At 39.7% G+C, this 23,604-nt stretch overlaps 2 protein-coding genes across 2 annotated transcripts in view; one reads left to right on the top strand and one right to left on the bottom strand.

Annotated features, from left to right (window-relative positions):
* Window positions 1-18: 18 nt before the first annotated feature.
* EXOSC8 (exosome component 8) lies at window positions 19-12,951 on the top strand (the record flags this gene model as incomplete). The annotated part of the gene is made up of 11 exons (XM_082014711.1): window positions 19-35; window positions 1,943-1,979; window positions 3,096-3,159; window positions 6,077-6,150; window positions 6,721-6,766; window positions 7,805-7,910; window positions 7,999-8,044; window positions 8,300-8,396; window positions 9,447-9,567; window positions 12,300-12,406; window positions 12,836-12,951. The coding sequence occupies 11 exons, from the start codon at window positions 19-21 to the stop codon at window positions 12,949-12,951; spliced, it is 831 nt and encodes a 276-aa protein (XP_081870837.1).
* Window positions 12,952-13,383: 432 nt separating this feature from the next.
* Window positions 13,384-23,604, bottom strand: part of SUPT20H (SPT20 homolog, SAGA complex component) — a gene marked incomplete at both ends in the record, with an annotated part of 31,765 nt that continues 21,544 nt past the window's right edge. Inside the window, 6 exons of the mRNA XM_082014700.1 lie at window positions 13,384-13,521; window positions 14,376-14,503; window positions 15,044-15,149; window positions 18,825-18,876; window positions 21,288-21,446; window positions 22,532-22,844. Of these exons, the coding sequence (XP_081870826.1) occupies window positions 13,384-13,521; window positions 14,376-14,503; window positions 15,044-15,149; window positions 18,825-18,876; window positions 21,288-21,446; window positions 22,532-22,844 (896 nt within the window). The remainder of the gene's footprint in view (window positions 13,522-14,375; window positions 14,504-15,043; window positions 15,150-18,824; window positions 18,877-21,287; window positions 21,447-22,531; window positions 22,845-23,604) is intronic.

Below are 23,604 nucleotides of genomic sequence, written 5' to 3'. Positions count from 1 at the left end.
AACGGCCGCAGCGCCGCCATGGCGACGGCTTTCAAGTAAGTGACGGGCCTGGCAGCCGTTGTTCCCCGCTTGCGCGGCGTTGGGGTGTCCTCGCCCGCTTCTCGTCCCCGGTGGTGGGCGCCTCTCTGGCTGCTCCCGAGGACCGAGGCAGCGCCGCCCTGGGGGCCGTTGGGGCCTTTACCCCGTTACCACCGCGGCCCTGCGCCGTCCTCAGTAGCGTGCGCCTACGGCGGGGAGGGCTCCGGTGTGTTGCCTTTAACTATTATAATTTTCTTTACGATGCTGTGTGATCTGCACAGCAGATCTGGCAGCCGGCCGGTTTGCGGTAGGCGCCGGCGCCGGCTGAGGTAACCCCACGTTACCGGCCGCAGAAGCGCCCCGGCGGGGCTGGATCGCGGGTGGGTGTTTGGAGCTTCCCGTGGAGCTTCCCGCCGGACACTCCAGCGCAGGACGCCTCACGGCTGTGGCGCTGGGCACCTGCGGTGCCGGCTCCGCTTTGGGGCATGCCGGTACAGGAGGGGTGTGGGCAGGTGAAGGCAAGACCGGTGGGGAGTTGCCAGGGTGCTGAGGGGACTGGAGCCCCGAGGTGCCCTAGGAGGGGCTGAGCGAGCTGGATTTGTTCAGCTTTAAAAAGGCATGGCTAAGCGCAGAGATCAGTAACGCCTTGAGCTACCTAATAGGATGTGGTGTGAAGAAGGCAAGAGGTAGACTGTAGATGCAGGTTGAAACATGATTCTGAGTAGATACTGGGGCAGGGAGTCATAGTGAAGGGTGGTCAACCAGGGAGTCTGTGGTATCTCCATCTTTGGGGACAATCAGTGCACCTGGACAAGGCCCTGAGTGATCTATCAGCTCTGTGTGGACCTGATTTGGGTAAGGGGTTGGACACAACACCCTCCAGAGGCCCTGCCAGCCTCGACTGTCCCATGGTTCCTGGGGCGTTAGAAGTGGAGGAGGGCAGCCTTCTGTGTCAAAGGGAAGAGGTACAGGCAGAACTAGGTGGCTCAAAGCCCCATTTAGCTGCACCTTGAACACTTCTAATGATGGGGCATCCACAACTTCTCTGGGCAACCTGTTCCAGTGTCCTTGCTTCTTCCAGATTTACGGCTTAAATGTGTGAATCAAGGTTTAGCAAGTGCTCTTACATGAATTGGAAGAGAACAGGCCATGCATAGGGGTTAAAAAACAGTAGTACAGGACCAACATTTGGGGAAACAACAGGGCTTAATTCGTGCTTTGGAAAACTTGCCTTTTCCAATTATCCTTTCCCCCTCCTGCCGAGGTGCTTATTTTAACAAAACTGAGAAGGCTTTTTTCAAATAGTAGTGACACTTTTATGGGTATTTTTTACTTTAATATTCTGTGCTTAAAATACTAATACACAAACCCTGTTAGTAGTATATAATTAATAATAAGCATTAATTATTTCTCAATGGAAGCACTGCCTGAAGCATGTTTCTTAATCTTATATTTTCTTAAAGATTTGAAGAAAAACTAGCATTTCAAGACTGTAAAATTATTTTAAACCATGTTGTACATCTGAATGCAGTCCTTGAACTAACAAATAATTCGGACACTGTAATAAAATTACCCTTTCTGCATTTCTTCAAAAATATTCTAAACCCTTGTCTCAATAAACACTCCTTTTGAATTAAAAGTAATAGACAAGATTATTGAGGTGAAGCCTAGTAGTTTGGGTTAGGTGTATGTGCAGGCAGGTTCCTTGTAAGGAAGAAGCATTTTGGAATTGAATGTAGGAACACATCTTTTTCTTAGATCAGTTTAGTTTCTTCATCTTTCTGTAACCATATTGCTAAGCAGCTTTGCCAGTCATCTTGATGCTCAAATTTTTTATTGTTGTAGGCTAGTGCTTGCTTATCTTTTTTGCTATCTCTTACCTACTTGGGAACTGCATGTGAACTTCTCTTTCTATTTGTTTTAGAACAGTGGAACCATTGGAATATTACAGGAGATTTTTGGTGAGTAAAACATGATATGCATGTATAAATTGCTTGTCAATTTTTTTCTTGCTTGCTTCTGCTTTTCTAGTTTGGCTGTAGGGAAACCTGAAACTATAAAGGAAAACCAAAAAGCTCACTGAGCAAGGGAAGAATGGCCATGCTCTCCAGAACATGTTTTTCCATCTGTCTGTGGCATTGATGCTGCAGCAGGTTGTGTCCCTGTTCGGCTTGATGGGTAAATGCTTCTATTGGCCTCAGAAGGAATGCAAGTCAAATTTGACCAAGATGGTGATGCAGATTTGTGTCTACTACAAAATTATGTCAGACCAAGCTTTTAGATGCTACTAGAGATAAATAATTGAGAATATTGCTGCTCACCATACTCACCGTAACTGTGAAGTAAAACCACTGACTTTTTGGTATATTGAATTAGTCTGTCCATTACTAAGGTAGTATCGACTTAGAAATGGGTCTAGTATTATTGCAGTCAGTTTTGGTTCCTGTAATTAAACCAAAAGTCTTTGCTTTTGAGAAGCTTGAAATTGGGATGAATAATAATCCAGATCTAACATGATGGTGAATTGGTGCAATTTCTAACTTAAGGTTCAGGTATTGTATAGCTTCTGACTGACAGTATTTGGACATGGGTTATTTTTGGGGCAGGTGTGTGTTTGTTGTTTTGTTCGTTTTTTTCCTTTAGTTCACTCTAACATTAATTTTAAGAGCTCCACTAGGTGGGGATGGGGGAGAGGAATTGTGTACAAAATCTTAATAATGCAGACAGGTAAAAACTCTCATTTGAAGGTATCAGTCAGTATTCATTCTTGGAAGATATTCTGAATCTAGCCTGTAGTACTTACCTTTGACATAATCAATCTATTGTTATATTTATTTTCTAAATAAATTATAATAAATTAAAAAAAATAGTTTTTTGTGGGTCTGCAACCACAAACTACCTGTCAGTAGATGAAAAACTAGCTAGAATATGATTGAGTTTTTCCTAGCATTTTTGTAACTGTATATTTCTGCTAAAAAGCAGAGAATACTATTTTATATGAACTCATATAGCATAAATATTGGTGTGTTGTTTAATAAAATATGTTTTTTAATTTGAACTGTGTCATTTTTCCTTAGAAAGAGAACTGTCGACCTGATGGAAGGGAGTTAGGTGAATTCCGGGCAACCACTGTTAACATAGGCAAGTGTTTATTTGGAATAATAATAGTGGGGGAGGTATTATTAATCTCAGATTATAATAGTGACCCTAATGAATTGCTAATCAGTTTTCTTGGTGCTTGCATTTTGAAACAAGAAAGAAGAAAGATTTTTATTTATCGTTTCAACAAGCATTAAAGAGACTGCATGGTACAATAATATATTTGAGCATGGTTACTCAGTCCTGCTCCTGGGCTGGTGTGCACAGCACAGTTTAGATGGTTGTGGAAGCTTGCGTCTTTCTATAATCAGCAGTGTATGTTATAGATGCTGAAGGCAGTGGCTAGGCATATACTGACCAGTGCAAAATTGATGCCTTGGCATCTTGAAAGAGGCAGTGACTCCTGGCTTCTGCTTTTTTCTAAGCTTGATGAGCAACTGTTTCAAGCAGAGGCAAGGTAACTCTTATGCAGTGAGCAGCAGCACCTTACCTGCTTTTCTTACAGCTCGTAATTTCTAAAAGTAAAATACAAGTTACCAGGTTAGCATACCACCATGGAATAGTTGCTGATTATTGCTGAAACTTGACACTGCATGTCTCTTTTGTTGTACGACTCTGCTTTCCATTAGGTCTTGCTGTAAGTCAGCCAGAAGGTGGGCTTACAGTAACCATCTATGATTTCTGGTTTAAAAAAGTACACCAGAGATCAATATTGGGTCCAGTCTCGTTCAACATAGAATCATGGACTAGTTTGGGTTGGAAGAGACCTTTAAAGGTCATCTAGTCCAACCCTCCTGCAGTGAGCAGGGACATCTTCAACTAGATCACGATGCTCAGAGCCCCGTCCAACCTGACCTGGAATGTTTCCAGGGATGGGGCATCTCCCACCTCTCTGGGCAACCTGTGCCAGTGTTTTACCACCCTCATCCTTCTAGCTAGTCTAAATCTACCCTCCTTTAGTTTAAAAACATTAGCCCTTGTCCTGTCACAACAGGCCCTGCCAAAAAGTCTGTCCCCATCATTCTTATAAGCCCCTTTTAAATACTGTAAGGCCACAATAAGGTCTCCCTGGAGCCTCTTCTTCTCTAGGCTGAACAACCCCAACTCTCTCAGCCTGTCATAGAAGACGTGCTTCATCCCTCAGATTGTTTTCGTGGCCCTCCTCTCGATCTGCTCCAACAGGTCCATGTCTTTCCTGTGCCAAGGGCTCCAGAGCTGGACGCAGGACTCCAGGTGGGGTCTCACCAGAGAGGTGTAGAGGGGCAGAATCACCTCCCTCGACCTGCTGGCCACGCTTCTTTGGATGCAGCCCAGGATATGGTTGGCCTTCTGGACTGCGAGTGCCAGCTCCTGTCCCAAGTTTTCATCCCCCAGTACCCCCAAGTCCTTCTTGGCAGGGCTGTTCTTGATCCCTTCATCACTCAGCCTGTATTGATACCAGGACTTGCCCTGACCCAGGTTCAGGACCCTGCACTTTGCCTTGTTGAACTTCATGAGGTTGACATGGGCCCATTCCTCGAGCTTGTCCATGTCCCTCTGGACGGCATCCCATCCCTCAGGCATGTCAACTGCACCACTCAGCTTGGTGTCATCTGCAAACTTGCTGAGGGTGCACTTGATCCCACTGTCTGTGTCACCAAGGATATTAAACAGTACTGGTCCCAATACGGACCCCTGAGGGACATCACTTGTCACCGATCTCCATCTGGACACTGAGCCATTGACCCTTTGGATGCAACCATCCAACCAATTCCTCGTACACCCATCAAATCCCTAAGCCTCCAATCTCGAGGGAAGGATGTTGTAGGGAACCGTGTCAGAGGCCTTACAGAAGTCCAGATAGATGACATCCGTAGCTTTTCGCTCATGGTCTGGATGATGGGGCAAAATGTACCATTGGCAAGTTTGGAGATGACACTAAACTGGGAGGAGTTGCTGATACACCAGAGGCTTGTACTGCTATCCAGAGGGACCTCAACAGGCTGGAGAAATGGTCTGACAGGAACCTCATCAAGTTCAACAGAGAATAGTCTCTTTTCTTCAAAAGAGAAGCACAGGTTCCTGCACCAGGGGAGGAACAACCCCAGGGCACCAATATATGCTGTGAGACACCCAGCAGGAAAGCAGCTTGGCAGAAAAGGACCAGGGCGTCCTGGTGGACACAAGGTTGAACACGAGGAGCCAGCAGTGTGCCCTTGCTGCAAAGAAGGTCGTTATCTTGGGCTTTGTTAATCAAAGTATTGCCAGCAAGTCGAGGGAGGTGATCCTTCTCCTTTATTCAACACTGGTGAGGCCACATCTGGAGTACTGTGTCCAGTGCTGAGCTCTGGAGTATAAGAGACGTGGACATACTGGAGAGAGTCCAACAAAGGGTGATAAAGATGGTGAAGGGACTGGAGCATCTCTCCTGTGAGGAAAGGCTAAGAGCTGGGACTGTTCAGCCTAGAGAAGGTTGAGGGGGGATCTTATCAATGTATATAAAGGGAGGGTGTAAAGAAGACAGAGCCAGATTCTTTTCAGTAGTGCCCCGTGACAGAACCAGAGGCACTGGGCACAAACTGAAACACTGGAGGTTGCTGTGAACAGGAGGAAACACTTTTTTACAATGAGGGTGACCAAGCGCTGGAATAGGTTGTCCAGAGAAATTGTGGAGTCTCCCTCTTTGGAGATATTCAAAAGCCCTCTGGATACAGTCATGGGCAGCCGGTTCCAGTTGGCCCTCCTTGGGCAGGGGGGGTTGACCAGATGACCTCCAGCAGTCCCTTCCAGCCTCAACGATTCTGTGTGATTGACTGTTTATAATAGCTAGATTCTGTTCCCACCCTGGAGTCATCGAGACTTTGCTTAGCCTGTGTTTAGTATAAAATGATGGAAAGTAAACACTTTGTGAAGGTGGGTGTTAATTAAGGCCCTTGGAATGGAAAAATAGATATTGTTGAACAGCACTTTCTCTTTTCAGGTTCAATTACAACTGCAGATGGTTCAGCCCTTGTGAAGTTAGGAAATACTACGGTGATTTGTGGAGTTAAAGCGGTATGGTTGGTTTTTATTTTAGCTTACCTGTTAGCTGAACTTGTGCATTTGTGTTGAGAATGAATCTCATGCAGAGTTATAGTAACATGCCAGTGAGAAACAATTACAGTCTTTCACATGAGGTACTTTCAGACGTGGAGGTTAATATATAATTTAATTGTTTGTTCCTACCTGTACAGTCCAAGAACCTGTATTTTTGTGGTGTGTATTGTGTATGGGGAAAGAAAAATACAAAAATAAAGTCTTTGTTATTTCTAGATAAAAAGCTATATAATTGAAGAGTTGCTAAATATTGATCAACGTGCATTGGTAATTAGTTGGCTGGACTATTAAGTGCCTTGTAGCCTCAACTTCACTGCTGGCCTGCCAGTGAACTGTGAGACAGATCACTGCATGTCCCTGTACTGAGTTTTCCCATAAGAAAAAGTACAGACAGGGACTGATTAAAAATGGCTCTTCTAAATCTCATTGTAATGATAACTGGCAAGAAAATGACCATTCATGTACGGAATAGCTAGAAAATCTTTTTGTACAAAATTCAGCTCTTCATTTTTGTCTTTTTTTCTCCAGGAGCTTGCTGCACCCACAGTAGATTCTGCTAACAAGGGATATATTGGTAAGTTTTTCAGTATGGTTCTTATGCAGATCTTGTATCGCATCAGGCTGCAATGATGGGACAAATTGAGTGTGTTGTGAAGACTTCTTAAAAGAATGAATTTGGGTAAAATTTTATTAGTTTCCTTAAAATCAGTTTCCAAATTGACATATAGGAAGAGGTACTTCAGAAATTTCAGAATTCCCCCTGCTTTGCTTATGACTTTTCCATGCAAAGCTACCTTGTTATTGCTGATTCCAGGCCAGGCTGAAAACAAACCTGCAGCAGAGGGAAATGATGTATGTTAAGAGGGGGAAGGTAGTTGTCTATAAAAGATTGGGGCATGCAAGGTTATGCAAAGCACATTAACTTTTGTCTTGAAGTTGCAGTAGGCAAAAAATGTAACTCTTAAAAACAGTGAAATAAACCCTGTTTATTTCTCGGAGAACTGTAGAAGTCCTAGGGGTACATCCTCACTACTGTTTGGAGTTTCTTTTGAAATAAAATAATTCCATAGAAATGAGAGCTTAGACTAAATCCGCTTTTTATAAGGCATCTCCAAAGTATGTTGTTTTCAGTGAACTTGATTATGCTAAGGATTTTTTTTCACAAATGTTTATGCATGTTTTTGCTTCAAGTCTAAAGCATCAGGTTTTAAAGGTTGATGAAAAGCAGACAGCATACCAGTAAAGTCAGGCAGTGGGATGAAAATGCTGTTGTTTCTTGATACTTAAGAATGCTTAACACTTAAAGAAGAGTTTGTGTGGCTTTATGATATTAATGGCAGGATTGCAAGCAGAAAATGGTAGTTAGAAATATGTGCTTCTCCACGGAATATATATTTTCTGAGTACCAAGTACTACAAGTTCTTTAATTCAAACTCATGCATAACTTTATTTTTGAGGGGAGAAGTAGGAAGGCTTGATTGAAAAATTCTTGGTCTTGCCTTTCATTTAAAGTACATAACATGATATTAAGAGTGTGTATTGTCTTATTTCTATTTTTTATATCTCATTGCTTGCTTTCTTTAGTTTATGACTAATGACTCTTTCTACCTAGTTCCAAATGTAGAACTGCCATCCCTCTGTTCAACGAGGTTTCGCTCTGGACCACCTGGTGAAGAGGCTCAAGCAGCAAGCCAGTTCATTGCAGATGTGATTGAAAAGTAAGAATCATCTTAATGCATTTAAGACATGAACAACTCTGGAAGACAGTTTTCTATTTCCTGGTTTTACTGTCACATTTTATTTTAGTTCACAGATACTAGCAAAAGAAGATCTGTGTATTGCAAATGGCAAGGTAAGTTGTATCTCAAGATGAAGAGGGACATACTAGCAAGATCACAGTGTTGAGACATTGAAGAAGGTATTTTGGGCTATAGGTTGTTTTATTGTTGGTTTTGCTTTTTAGTCTTCATAGCTTGGTTTACAGTTGAAGTATTAAAATCGTATGATAGAAATAAGTGTCTTTATTCACGTGGCCAGCATTTTCTTAGATATTGCACCATTTGTTTAGCTGCTGTAATATCTCACATGTGCAAACCTTTTTTGATAGCTTGCTTGGGTGTTATACTGTGATATCATATGTCTGGACTATGATGGAAACATTTTGGATGCCAGTGCCTTTGCATTGTTAGCAGCGTTAAAAAATGGTAAGTCTTCCCTAGAGCAAGAAACACACTGATTAGCATTGGTTGGAGAAATATGTTAGTTTTAAATCATGATGACGAGGTAACTGGTTCACAGTTCCTTAAAAGTGTTTTTTTCCTGTCATTTGAATGCTAAATTACTAAGACACGAAGTGGAAACAATGATATGGACGCCATTATGTGTACCACCTGGGGAGCAGGACCTTTTTGTATGTGCATTATTGCTCTCTTGAAAGACTAATAGGTATTTGCCATGTGTTCCCCTGTGTCAGAGATCCGAATCTTTCAGCAGTAGTTATAAACAACTTTAACATCTAAATCAGGGTCTTACCTTGTTAATGTATTTTATGTAGGCAGAGTAAGTTGGGGGGGCTTTGCTTATTTGTCACAACAGGATATTCCTAGCTTAATGCATTATAGCTTGAAAAAACTGTTTTCATGCATGCAGCATATGAATTGATTATTCATAGGTATGTGGGTTATAAATGCACGTAGGAGGCAGTATAAAGGGAAGCTTACAGCAAGGCCTCCTTTTCTAACTGAATTGCTTGCCTTTGAATTCCTGGAGCTACTTTGCTCTTGATTTCCTTGTCTCCAACACTGGATGAGTTGTCAGAGCAAGAGTTATCTGAACTTCAGATTGCACTGTTTCTACAGATACATAGAATTCATGAGATGAGACTGTATTCCTGGTTTTTATATGTCCAGTTGGCTTTTGGGGGAAAAAGTACTTTTTGTTAAATATAACTCTATTGTAATTGTATGGCATTTTGGAAGCAGGAAATGCCTCTGTGTAAGGAAGAATGTTACCTTGAGGAGAAAAAATAAATAATTCCTTAAACGGGTAGGTGTAAGCTAAATACTTTCCTTGAATTCAATAATTTTTTTTGTACGGAACACCAGTAATACAGCCAGAACTCTATTCTGATCGATTTTCAGTGGCTTAAAAGAACAGCTTAAATATTTCAGTAGTCTTGGACGTCTTTAGGCCTACTAAAACCAGCAGTGTTTAATATTACACCATTGTCATTTTTTTTTTTTTCATCTCTTCAGTACAATTGCCTTCAGTTACTATAAATGAAGAAACTGGTTTATCAGAAGTTAATTTAAAACAGAAGAATCCTTTGATTATCAGAAAGCATCCGGTTGCCACATCATTTGCTATATTTGATGAGTAAGTTCGTAACTGTTTTGCGCTTATGAAAACAACAGTGTATTTAAAAGAAGTGGTGAAAAACAGAGGATATTACCAGTGATGTTTCTGCACTTCTGCTGGCAGAGAGTACGCAGTCTCAGACAGGGGTGTTCCTCTTGCTCTTAAATCCGAAGCCTCTCTTGTTGACGTGACCTGTAGTTCTGTGGTACAAATGAGCGTGCAGACAAAGTCTGTCCAACTTACTCCTGTGACTTAAAGCAGAACTGGTTCCAGCCTAAAAGATACACTTAAAAGTACGGGAATAGGTATTGCTTTATGTTTTTGCAGTGTCTTTGAGATGAAAGAATGTTACCAATGCAATTAATGTTTTAGAAGCCTATGTAAATAAGTGATATAAAAGGTGGTAGTTTTTGAACGGTTTATAGCAAGTATTTAGCCAACAGAGGAAGTAAGAAGTGATGGTCCGGTTAGAACAACAGAACCTCTGGATAACTGAAAACATAATTACCCAAGATCAAGTGTGACTCTCAAGTCATTGTTCATGTAGGTAAAGAATCTGATTATGAAAGTTCAAAATAATCACATCATCTGATAACTTGACTCCTCACCTGAAATTGTTTACTGGCTCTTCGTTAGTCCAAGTATATTAAGTATGTGTTCCACTGCCGTTTATAAGAAGTGCAGTTATTTATGGTCATATCAATTTGAAAAGTAGGAAATGACAAATATGATGATGCTTGCTGTACTCTGAATCTGGTTTAAGATTTGGGTATATTTAGAGATGTCAGGGTTTTATGGCTCATTAATCTGTATTTGCAGAAATGACTAGTGGGCCCTTCTCATTCAAATATGAGATGGGGTGGGGGAGCACTAAACTCAAATGTTGACCAAATGATTATCAATGAATCCAAGCAGAAAGTTATCAGTGCTTTAGAGTGCTTCTGTTAATTGCTTTAATACCAGTTCTTGTGGGTCTGAAGTTTGCTGTAGACTAAAAGTGAGAGAGTTTGGCGTCTTAGGCAGACAGTTGTCAGTAAGAGATCATTTGCACACAAATCACACATACATACCAATGGACAAAAAAGTTGCCTTTGGAGGAAAGGTTTCAGTTGACAGTCTGTTGGGTTTTGTTCCCTTCACTGAAACTGTCTGTTGCATCAAACAAGTTGCTTAAGGTTTCAGTTGACAGTCTGTTGGGTTTTGTTCCCTTCACTGAAACTGTCTGTTGCATCAAACAAGTTGCTTAAGTGTCCCTTTAGCTCCTAAAACTAACTATTATGGAGGCATGTGCCTGTGTTGTGTGGTTTGGGTTTGTTTTTAATGCTGGTTTATTAGTTTTTCTACAGCTGTTGACACAGCCCTCTAAACAATATGCTTTACATACCCTGGCTTCCAGAAACATTTTTCTTCTGTGTAAAAGCCCTCCTTGAATAAATAAAACTTCTGGGTTGCTGGTTAGTGTGGCCACGGGCGAGGAACATGGCGGCGCAGAGCACTGTGCAGCTCTGCAGCTGGCCCCTGCGGAGTCAACCTGTGCATAAACCTTAAGTCCGATGCATTGCACTCTCCATGGGTGCTGGTTCCCAGTGTCATGGAGGGGGTTGATGCTGCACTGTGCACGTGGGTAGAGTTAATAAAGCAGTATTTTTGAGTAGCGTAGCTAAGGATTTAGGTTTTCATTACCCTATTGCTATTAAATGGCAATCTGAAACTATTGGTGAAGTTTTACATTACCCAGAAAACCTTTAATTATGCATTGCATAGGAGTTAAAATTGAAAAATTCTGTTAACCTTCCATCTATTTTGTGTAATCGGCTCCTACAGCCTTGCTACTGACTTTCCGCCCCAAACTTGTCATAAACATCATTTAGCATCGGTGTACTCGGGCTGCTAAATTGAGTTTGATTACATCAATACTAAATTTTAGTTTACTAAAACTGAGGCTTCCTGAAAACTGCAGCTGAAGTCTTTCCAGTCATCATACCTGCGCTTCAGCCAAATGTTTGTAATGGTAGTGATTTTTTTATTATTATTATTTTTAAAAGAAACTAAGGCCGAATGGTGGTTGTTGGGCTTTTTTTAAGTTCCAGTTTTTCTTACTGTGCAAAGTTGGCTTATAGTTTAGATTCTCCTCCCTCCCCCCAGTGGTTTGCTCTATTTTTAACTTATAAAATAGTTCAAAATAACAATTTTTAATATTTTTAATGATGTGCACCATGTGATGTGTGACAGCTTACTTTGTCTGCCTTAAGGAACCCAGTAAATCCATTTTTGAACTATTCTGAGTGCTGTTAAGAGTTCTCTGGCAAGAAACTGAGAACTACTTTGGTGAATTTGCCATTGGCAATGAGTTTTGCCTTAAGGTCTGGTAGAGATTAGTGCAGCCTACACCTAAAAACAACGCTGTTGTCTTTGTGTGACTACAAAATAAGTGACTGCATACTGCAAATGGCAGATTAATGGCATTTTCCTGCAGTACGTAGGTGCCACAAACCTATGAAATTTAGGCATAAACCTATATTTTCAACAGCTAGTATTTTAACTTGGATTCCACTTGGATATGTGAAATCTCCCACTTTTTTTTTTTTAATTGGTGCGTTTTGGTAAGAAAGCAGATAAGCTTGAGCACTGCTTACACCTACAACTACTTTGTAAGACTACAGTAAAAACTAGTAAATTGTGTGTATTTTGCAATAATGTTAATGGAGTATGGTGTACTAACACATCTGCATATGTTTTTCTTTTGCAAGCACATTACTCATTGTTGATCCAACTGCTGAAGAAGAAGACTTAGCGACTGGAACAGTAACTGTTGTAACTGATGAAGAAGGCAGGCTCTGTTCTGTCCATAAACCAGGTACTTCTAGGCTTATTACATGGGAACCTATGGAGATTATAATCTTTTCTTTACCTAGATGTTATGTACCTGCTTTTCTTTGTAAAACATGGATGCTTTATGGTAACAGACTGTCTGCTTGAGTACTTATTAAATGACTTGCTCTTGAAATTAATTTTCAAAAAGGTGGTGGTGTGACTGAAGTTCAAAAAGAAGTCACAGCTTGACCTGCATACAGCAAAGGGCAGGTTTTGAGCACATCTCCTGTTACATCTCTTGTTTCTCTTTTCTTTGCCTGAGGCTAGAGCTGGGGAAGCTGTATGCTTCCCAGGTGAAAGGTGTTGGTCATAAGAATCGTGGTATGACTTCATACTTTCATTTGGAAAACACGTGTAGAGGTACATAGCTGAAGTATAAATAGAAAATCAAGTTGTTCCCTTTAATTTTTAGGTGGAAGTCCTCTTACAGGAGCCAAGCTTCAGGACTGTATCACCAGAGCAATTACAAGACACAAAGAAGTAAAGAAGCTGATAGACAAAGTAATAAAAAGTATAAAGCCCAAGTGAACAAAAGGACAGAACTTTTCAGAAATTGATTTGTAAAAATTGTATTTGTTACAGCGTTCACAAACCTTTTATACTAAATAAACAAATACCAATACTACATTTACAAAGTTCGTTTTTTCCAAAATGTTTTTTTCACCCTCTATGTACAATGCTGCTGAGTGGTAAAAAATACAAGATAAAACATTCTGTTAAAAAATTAAGTGACTTAAGGAAACCAGACCCTCTCTGCTTTAGAGATTTCATCTATAAGTTCTGTAAGGTTGGTTTCCAAAAAACAGCTCCTTTATTTCAGTGTAACATCCAAAGTTCATTTTCCCATCAGTAATATAAAACACTGATTTGATTTTAAGCTTTCTCCTTTCTAATCTGAAAAAAAAAATATCCCCTCTGAATCAATTTATGTAGCAGTGGGGGTAGGGGGGGAAGCAAGCCTCAGGATTTTGGAGGGGCTGGTGTGCCTCTTTTCCTTTTACTTTTTGAGTGGCTGCCTGAATGCTGTTGATGATGCAGGTGAGCTGCTTGTGCTGCTGCTGCCGCCATAGCCATTTGGTGCTGCAAGAATCGCAACTGCTGCCGTGAAGAAGGGGGAGAAAAAGCTTGTTAGTGTTGGCGATAAAGCTATGCCTCACATTGGGAAGAGTGAGAGGAAGGTGGTGATGGGGGAGAATGAAAAGAGGAAGCACCAGGTTGACAAAAGGAATACACCATGTACATGGATTGAGTACAGTCAAGCAGCACCAGTGGCACAGAAGCCTGCTGACGGCATATCTGACATTTTACACATGCACTTGGACAGCTTTGTTCTTTGCCCTTTCTCTCCATTGCAGTAACTGCAGTAACTCAGCAACTTCAGCGAATGTTTGGGTTACATAGTACATTTTTAACAGAATACCTTCTCTGTATGCATTGTATGTATTTTCTATAGGTATTACACAGAGGAGATTGTGAGCCAAAAACATTAAAATATCTTTATAAAGCATCTGAATGACAGAATGCAAAAGGAATGCTTTGCCAGAGCTGTTGCTTCCATGTACTGACTGTAGCAGTGCTACATTTGAACTTACAGGTGCTTACATTCATGCTAGTTTGAAATCTATGGGCACCTGGCAGAGCATACTTAGATATGTGCCACAAGCACTCCTTGAATGTTAGCAAATCAGGAAGGTGGATGGCTTAAATGCTTAAATGAATAAAAATAAATTCAGTGCTCCAAGCTGAGAGAACCACAGATTTCAAATGTTCCATAATACAGTTTGCCAAAATTCATGTTTGGTTTTGTTTTTTTTTTCCATTTGCAAGACCATAAAGACATCAGTTTAAAAAAGGAGAATGGCAAAGGGGCAAGATTTTTGTTTTTGGAGCTGAGAATTGTATTTTTAATTTTTTATTTTTTAAGCACAGTCAGAGTGAAGTTGCTGGATTACTTGTATCTGTTGCTGCTGCTGCTGCAAGGCTTGTTGTTGTTGCTGTTGTAAGGCAGAAGAGAGTTGGAGTCTCTGCTGAGGAAGGCTTTGCCCAGGTCTGTTCACGGCAGAGCCAAGCTGAGACAACACTAAGAAAGGAGAAGGGGAAAGCAGGCAGGTCAAAGAGGTCAGGTCGAGTTTCTGAGGGTCAGGGAAGGGAGACAGAGGAATAGAGTGTAACAGAAAAGGGGATCAATAGAATTAATTTCAGAGTCAAATTGAAAACACCGCAGCATAAAGTACACATAATATATGTACTCTGTTAGTTAGAACATAATTAGATTATGAAGTGCTTGTGGAGACACAAAGGTTTCTTGTAGTGGATGTTAAGCACACAGTTAAAGAAACATTCCTCAATGAAGTCTGGCATGGAAGTTCCCTGTATTTTCTTTTTGTATCAAGTGTAACTTATTTTCCTGTGATATTATCAATTTACTACACTTAACTGCCAAACAAAAGCAGAAAAGTGCATGCTTGGAAAGTCCAGTATTTCTTGTATAATTCAGGTGCTGATAATAAACAGTAAATTGTTCTGATCTAACATAAGACTTCTTTAAGACCAAACTTCATTTCAGTGTGGATTTATCAACATACACACTTAACTACAGGGAGGCTCAGCAAGCACATACCTGTGGCTTGAGGTTGCATAAAATTCCCTACTCCAGTCAGGTTAATTACAGCAGCTTGTTGGGCAGATAATGCCTGATCTTGAGTGGATGGACCTTGGTCAGACCCCTAGCAAAAATGAAAAGCTTGATCCTTATTACCAAACCTTCGTATCAACGAATAAGTAAATAAAGCCAGTGTGAAGGCAAACTTTTGAAGTGCCATTTAAAAACATTTAATTATACATCTTCCAGTGCGTGTAGATACAGGCTATGATGCAGTCACGATTAAAGTAGAACGAACAGATGTCGAATGTCCCAAAACAGCTGTTTTGGAAGAAATGGTATTATGCCTGTTACCCAGCAGAAGTCCCATGTAGCTGTCAGCTTCTCTGCAGTCAGCAGCTTCCACAATTTATGGTGGTAACCTTAACAACATTTCTTGTCCCCCCTCCTAACCCCAAGGTCTTCAGGTGACACCTGAAGCCATCCATGTGCAAAGGTCCTAATCAATCAAAATGTGAAAAGTCTGAAGCTGACATTCGCACCTTCATATTGTGTCACGCACTCCTTGACTTCATAAAAAATACAAACCCTGCTTTTAAAATTTTATTTTCAGAACAGAGTAGTTCCTACAGTTATGACCGAAATGGAATTAGTGGAGTTGGATGACTGAAGTCAACCGGTACTGAATTACGACCTTTTCTAGAACTTAAATGACAAATTGATGCATAAAGTGGGGAAATAAAGTATTGTATTTGCAATTCAAGCAAACTGCATGGCTTATCAGTCATAATAAAATAAAATAAAAAAAACAAACCAAAACACTTTTGAGCTGGTGCATATAAAGGAGTTGCAATGCTTCTTTTGCAAAAACATATGAAATAATGCCACTAAGATCTAGGTAAACTTGACCAAAAGATTGTACGTTAAGAAGATGTCATCATCGCGATGAAGACAACCAAGAAAGACTTACAAAGTCATAAATCAACATTTGGGAAAAAAACCTAAGTATAAGATGAGAATGTATATATTCTGTTGGCAGCACAGAAAACTGTTGGTCTTTTTGGGCTTAGGTTGTTCCCAGAAAGCACTGTGAACACATACATTCTTGTCCTTATTGAAAGCTAAGGAATCTACTATTCATTATAGCTCAATTTAGCTAATGACCCTAGTCGTACTTTATAATGCGTGGTAAGAGAGAAGTTCCTTTGGGCAAGTTGGCCAATGCAGAGAGATTCTGCTTCCTCTGGAAGAATCTTCTGCCACAAGAAGGACTAGACTTACCATCAGCTGTTTTTATAAATGCCCTTAAAGTTCAATGTCTACAAAATAAAACCCAGTAGTATGAGCTTGCGTGATTTCCAACCCCCCCCCTCCAAGTAATTCAACTAGTAACTGACATTTGGATTCTGAGAATAAATCTGAAAGTCTCCCATTGAACTGTCACACATTCCAGAACAAGGCCTGTGACACAGGAGACTATACACCGTAAAAACGTTTTAAAGGGGAATCTTCTTTATGAACAGCCTAGAGTAGCACAAGCAAAATTACTATGACAAACTTGAGTATCCAGTAGAGACTATTTGGTAAAGAGATCTTGCATGTTTGGGAAGACGAAAGATAACGCAAAAGCAGAGCAGCTAGTTTTCCCAAATTGCTGCATTAGTGCCTGGTACAGATTTTTAGGCACAGGTACAACCAACACTCAAAATTTGTCATTTTGAGGACAGATAGCAAGCCTTTAGACTTCTTCACTGATGAAGGACTTTAATTGCAGGCAGCAGTAGTGCAAGTGTCTTAAGATTACAGCTTTCAAGCCAACTGATATTTTCTCTGGTGCAAAGAGAACAATTATGTTGAATGACAGCAGTGAGAATCATAAGCCAACTCACAGCAGTGTAAGTAAGAAGTTTTAGTTACGCTAGTAATCCTGTGTTTCTTCTCTGCTCGTCTGATGTATCTGCTGGTTATGATAAACAGGACAACACTAAGCTGATTTTACACCACTCTTAAGTGGGCTGGCTCTCTTCGTGCTAGAGTAAGACGACACTTACTTGCCAGTTGTTTTGTGATTGCTGTTTTATTCAGGATATAAATAAAGGAATATAACCCAGCTCCAGCCATGACAACAACGCCACTGCAGTCTCTGCAATTTGAGAAGGTTTTACCTCCCCTTTGCTTCAGATCTGTTGTGTAAAGGCTCATTTACTTGTGGAGATGGGGAGAATAGGAGAAACTGTTTCATCCATGCACCCCAGACTGAGGGCTGTTAGCACACACCTGTTCTCCCTGTTGGTGAGGACTACAGGTTGTAGGCTGCTGAGATTGTTGCTGTGGAGAAAACTGTGACAGCTGCTGCTGCTGCTGGAGTGGGTTAAAAATAAGTGAACCACCTGGAAGCTGTTGAAGATTAAAAATAAAAGGGATAATTCAATCAAACAGCTGAGTTCTCCACTGTCCTAGGATGAACATGACATTGATAATTATGTACTCCTTGGAGGTATTTTTTTGGTGGGTTTTTCGTTTTTGTTTTTCAAATCATTTAAAATGAATCAGTTTACAATTGCTGTTTTTTGTGAAAAAGCCTTATGCTCAGAAAACAAACCTGCACTAAATTATAGCGAGATATTTCCACAGGAAAATACATTTTTATTATTCCAATTAAAGTAGTAGAGGATGTACTGATACTGGAAATGCAAAGGCTAGTCTTTGAAAGCACTGTATATTATTTTCTCTTTTGGAATATTCCACTGACTTTTAGTAGATGCTTCCAATCAACAAGCTGCAAGGTCTGATGCAAAAAAAAGTCAAAAGTGAAACAGTCTTGATTCCTCTCCCTTACCCCAGCTTTAACTGCACTGATTTCAACCAAATTATTCTTGGGTTATACAAGTGGCAGACGTAGCTTGAAAGGATGTGCTTCAACATGGAATCACACAAATACAAGCATTAAATTTTATAGAGGAGCTCTGCTCTGGCATAACTGCCTCCTGTGCCTACCCTTTTCCATGTTTCTGGAGTGTGTACAGGAGTGCGAGGAGGAAGTAGCAAAGCTACAGCTGATTTTCTACTGGTATTAATGTTTTGAAGCATGGTGCAAATCTGTGGAGCATTGAAGATGCACTGCTGCACCTGTAACGTGCAGCTGACTTCAAGATCCAGCAACTCCACCCCTTTCCACAAACACTCCCTGTTCTGCTTTTAAATGGAGCTCTGACATAATAAGCAACTTTTGCTCATGTTTGTATTTGTATGTATTCTTAGCGGAAAGAAAACATTTACAGACCTTCTAACCTCCCTATCTTACATGAACTTCGATTTCCATCACCAGCAGCTCTTTAAAGTTATTACTGCACCTACCCGTGCATGTTCAGCTCAGCTTTTACGCCTTATATATGTAACCCCTGAGTGATTCTACTGTATTGTTTTGTACTTCTAAAAATAATCGTAACTTCAGTTTAAAGAATGAGTTGCAATGAAAGCTTAGGCAAATCCTGAAAATAGAAGATTTTCTTTTAGGATTAATCTCTTTAATTCAAATGTCAGCATTTTTAGATTGTTACTGAGAAATAGCTGCTTTGTTCTGAGGTAGGAATACAATTTCCACCTGGCACCTTTATGGATGTAGCTTTTTCCTTTGTTCTAAGTATTTTAAATAAAGAATTAAAATTTGCAGTAAATGGTGTGTCTGATCAATGGGCGTCAGAGATCTGTGGGGGGCAATGCAGTAAGCAGCACTAAACATGTCACTAAAGAAAAGTAAGAAATTATCATTATTATTGTGTCCAAGCATATCAATTACCTGTAGAAGATTTAAGGGTCGAAGATTTGATGCATTTTTCAAACCAAAGGGGCTGCCTGTTAAAGAAAACATCTTTTTATTAGTAGGAAGTTTTTACGTAATTATATATGTGTACTGCAGTTAATACACCTTTCCACTGGGATCATTTCTATACATTTGGAAGTTGGGAAACTGGCAATTTTAAATTTTATACTTAATACAATACTGTATTTTCCATAATGTTGGTAAGTCCATAGTTACCCCAATTCAAAGTTAAAGAGAGCTGACTAAACGGAAAGAGAACTGTATCGCTACTTAACATTGTACCCTGTAAACTATAACCTGGTTATGGTTTAAATAATGCATTTACACAAAGGTGAATGTGGAGAATATCACAGCAGTTATTCTTCAGTGATTCTTCTTCTGGCTTTAAAAATTCTACTGTTTGTACAGTAAATCCAGAAGTATCCAAGTGCTTAGTGAAGTAACAGGCTCTCAGTTTCTCAGTCATTAACAAAAAACAATGCCACCCAAAATCTTAGCAACTGCCCACCCCCGCAGAGGGCTTCTGGCAGGATGTATCTGAGTTGTAGAGCTTTTGGCATTACTCCACATGGCACTCTTCAAAGTTATGCTAAAAAAAGATGTATATGCAGTAAGCTGTGAGTTAGGTATAGACCGGATACAAACGTTCCAGTAAAACAGCGTCTGTCAAACAGAATCCCCCAAAGGTCTGCCACGGACCTACTTCAGCTCACTACTCCCATCTGTTATGTGAGCGACAGCGTAGCATGTAAAAATCTGTGACACCAAACTGATAAAGGTTGAGTGTGCTTGAAAGGACAGAATTCGAATTAAAAGTGATCCTAGTGAATTGAAGAAAGTGTCCAAAAATCAGTAACATCGAATTAAAAAAAAGACAAATGAACAAGTACAAAATTGTGAGTAACTAGCTTTGTGTCTATACAGCAAGAAAGGACGTGAGAAGTTACAGCAAGTCACAAACATACCAAATCAACCATATCACAAACTACAGAACACACAAGAGAACCTCTTCACACAGTTTACATTTATAAAACTCACTGTCACAAGATGCCGCAGATGCCAAAAATGTAATTGGTTTCAAAAACCAATTAGATAAATCCATGGACTAGAAGTCTAGCACGAGATATTAAACACAAAAATCCACGTGGATAGTCTTCAGCTGAGAAAGTCTCAAAGCTGTAGATTGCCAGAAGAGGTACAGTTGTATACAAAGAATGTCTCACTTCACACTTTTGCCTTGTCTTAAACTCTCTTCCTAAGTATCGTCTAATGGTGACTGTCAGAGACAGAATATAAACTGGATGGATTTTTGGCCTAAACCAGTAAAGCCATTCTTACGTTAACGTAATGCTGTTGCGAAAAATACAAATAAAAAATAGGCAGACCTCCTTTGGGGAAATGTTAACAGGAATGTTGTGAAAGAGATGAGATGCATTTATTCTGCTGTGCTCCACAGTGGTAAATCAGCCAAGCTCAGGCTTGTGTCCAGTTTTGGTTATCACATTTTAAGAAGGATGTAAGCAAATTGGACAGTCTAGAAGAGAGTGACAGGATTATGAAAGGTTTGAAAAATACGACCTATCAGAAAGAGAAGACAAATGTGGGACATGACAGCATGTTTGATACTTAGAAGGTAAAAAGAAAGGGTGAACAACTATTTTTCATGTCTGCAAGGAATAGGAGAAAAAAAATATTAATTCACAGTTAAGGAGAAGCATTATAATTAGAAGGAAATATTTTATACGGATAATCAACTACTCCAAACAGCTACCAAGGGTGACTGGAATCTTCTTCAGTGAAGGTATTTAAAAGCAGTTTAGATAAGCATTGGTTCAGCATGGTTTAGGCAGATTTGACTCTGCCTCAGTGTAAGGGATGGATATCTTGAAGTCTCTTCTCTACTTCTGATTCCATAATCATATATTAGAGTTTTTTTGACTTTATCATTTTTTATGAAAAATTAAACTAAGAATTTAAATGCTACTTTAATGAATATCCAGGCATACAGATTTATATAGTCATACTTGAAGGCAATAAGGAACTAATTAATTGTCCCACTAGAATAAAGCACTACTAGTGATAGAATAAAACGCCCCGCATATTTAAAAAGCGAGGCCTCTTTCTAAGTTGTCATGCCTTTTTTCTGACAGTCATTGTTATCAACATTGCATTTGAATTTGGAGTTGATCTCAAACTTCCTACTGAGCATACCAAACAATCCAGGTTTAGAGTATGTTTCCCCAGTCTAGCTCCTCAAAATCCATTCCAAACAATCACAAACATAGCCTACACTTTGAATGCAAAAATATGTATATTGTTCCCGAGCTCCAGCCATCAAATACACAACCTATTCACAGAACGGCCACTTTTGTCCACTGTTCTTACAATATGTTTTCACACTGTCCCTAACTGAAGGATGGCTATTCAACTTATTCACACTAACCTGCTTGAGAGGCAGACTGCATTGCAGCGGGCAGTGCACTTGGTACCAGACCTCCTGATGGTAAAATGCCACTCAGATTTATACCTGCAGGGGCTATGGCACCAGTGTTGCACCCCAACATAGGGTTTGAACCACTCATCAGTGTCTGTGCTCCACTGTAGAAGAGGAAAGACAACACATCAAACCCAACGTTTGCAACAAGCAAATCGGAGTAACTAAATTTTTGCCATCTGTCTCATGACAATTAAATAAATTGATTGCTGTAAATGGGATTGTGGATAAAAGCATCAAGGCAGCTTAGAAGAATCATCATGTGAAGGCTATAACCAATATGTAAATCCATATTCTCAGCATACACAATTTTTCTTTGTTGGTATAATCTACGGAAAATAAATAACTAGTGGTTCTTTTATTCTAGAAATACTGAAATATCAACAGTCTTCAAAATAGTCTACTATCATAATAAGAAGTTAAGGAACAAGTTTGTGTTTTCCTTTTGCACCATATAAAAAAAAAAATCTCTAATTAATCAACAGTGATTAACTGCTGAACACCTTGGATGAGTAATTCAAGTGTCTGATACCTGCACTGAAGCACATGACGTGTCTTACCCTGACCATCTTATATTGATCACAGAATTTAGTCTAAAAAGCAGTTCATGTTATACCATACAATCTATTCTTGACAGCAGGATTTATTATTTTTTAAACCACAAAAAGAGTTTTAAAGATCAAAGAATGTTTAACCTCAATGTTTGATGAAATTGTTAGAAAACAGATTTGCTGTTTTCTTGTATTTTACATACAACCTGTCATTCATAAGCACCTCTCTTTGAAATCTCTTTCCATTTTTTATTTAGAGTGGTCTGCACATGATAGTCCACCTCCTCTCTGATTAATAAAAAAAGTTTTCAAACTTAAAGAGCAAAATCTCAGAAACCACTTACATTGAGATTAAGCCTTATGAAATTCAACAACTATATGCATCCAAAAAGCCAAAAGCACAATTTTCTTGGGAGACCTTTTCAACATTGTGATAGTAGCTGCCTTATATTTGAGAAATACAAATAGTTCCTAGTGGCTCTTCACTTTATAATTACAAAGTGAATGATCTTCTTGAATTGCAGATCTTGAAAAATACCTATCCTAATGGATGCTAGACAGTCATGTACTAGTCCCACCCTCCTCACCAACCAACCCACCCAGGGCAAATTAAGAAACCATCATAACAAAGAACTTACCACACAGAGCCCACTACATTGATGAAGTTAAGTCCTGCAGGGTTTGCCATGACCTGGGTGGAGGTTGTTCCTGTAGTAATGGATGTTACCATGGTGGAAAGAGGAATGGTCATTACAGGCAGTGCCTGGCTCAGAGACATTTGCTGCTGAGCAAACGGGGTTAACAAAGTGGGCTGAGGGGTGAAGCCTGAATCTTGGGGAGTAGGGGTGGCAGAAGGGGTAATAGGAGTTGAGCTCTGAGCATCAGGAGGGTGTGGGGTCGATGAAGGGGTGTTGGTTGGAGTAGGAGTAGATGGTTTAGGAGTTCCAGACCCTGCTCATTGAGAAAAATAAAAAGTGCTAGTTTGTTATAAAAGGCCAGTCCTTTTTGTATAATAAGGTTAATGGAATCTTATTTAGCACTGACAGTTTGTTCCATTTTTTAGACTGCAAGTGTTAATTTCTACACAACACGAGTGTTGCAGCACGCACTCGTTGTTAAGGATGCAGTATAATCACACAGAAAACTTGTTCTCCATGCTTAATTCCTTAGGCCATACACTGATTTGTATCCTCCATTAAGTCCTTCCATAATTTATCGTACATTAAGTCATGACTCTGTTCAGAAATACTTAAATCAAAATAAAAAAAAGTTCTTAGTGACCATTTTAACCTAATTAATGTTTTTGTCCTAAAATGTTAGGTATATAGTCTATATGCACTGCCTGCACAATAGCATCGTATTAAAAACATATCATGGAAAACAAACAGATTCAACAAAGAACATATACTATTTCAATAATCACGGGGTTGATCTAATTTTCGCCACATAGCTAAACTCCCATTTGCTAAATTTTGATCAAATAAAAATAATTTTTAGTTATTTAAGAACCAGAGGATAGTACTGCATCTTTAAAAGTTGCTGTGTATTTCCTTCTGCTTAAATGTAGCATGTATAGCTTTATTTGTTGTGGATGCAGTAAGCACAGTTTATCAAAAGAAAAACAAAACAAAAACCCCCAAAAGCTTGAGGTGGGTTTTTTTTGTTTTCTCTTTGTTTGTTTGGGTTTTTTTTAGCTTTCATGTCCTGCAGA

The sequence above is a fragment of the Phaethon aethereus genome, assembly GCF_964289735.1.
Source record: "Phaethon aethereus genome assembly, chromosome: 1".
In the NCBI taxonomy this organism is placed as follows: Eukaryota; Metazoa; Chordata; class Aves; order Phaethontiformes; family Phaethontidae; genus Phaethon; species Phaethon aethereus.
Note: the sequence above shows the minus strand (reverse complement) of the source record. Positions and strands in the feature narration are given on the sequence as shown.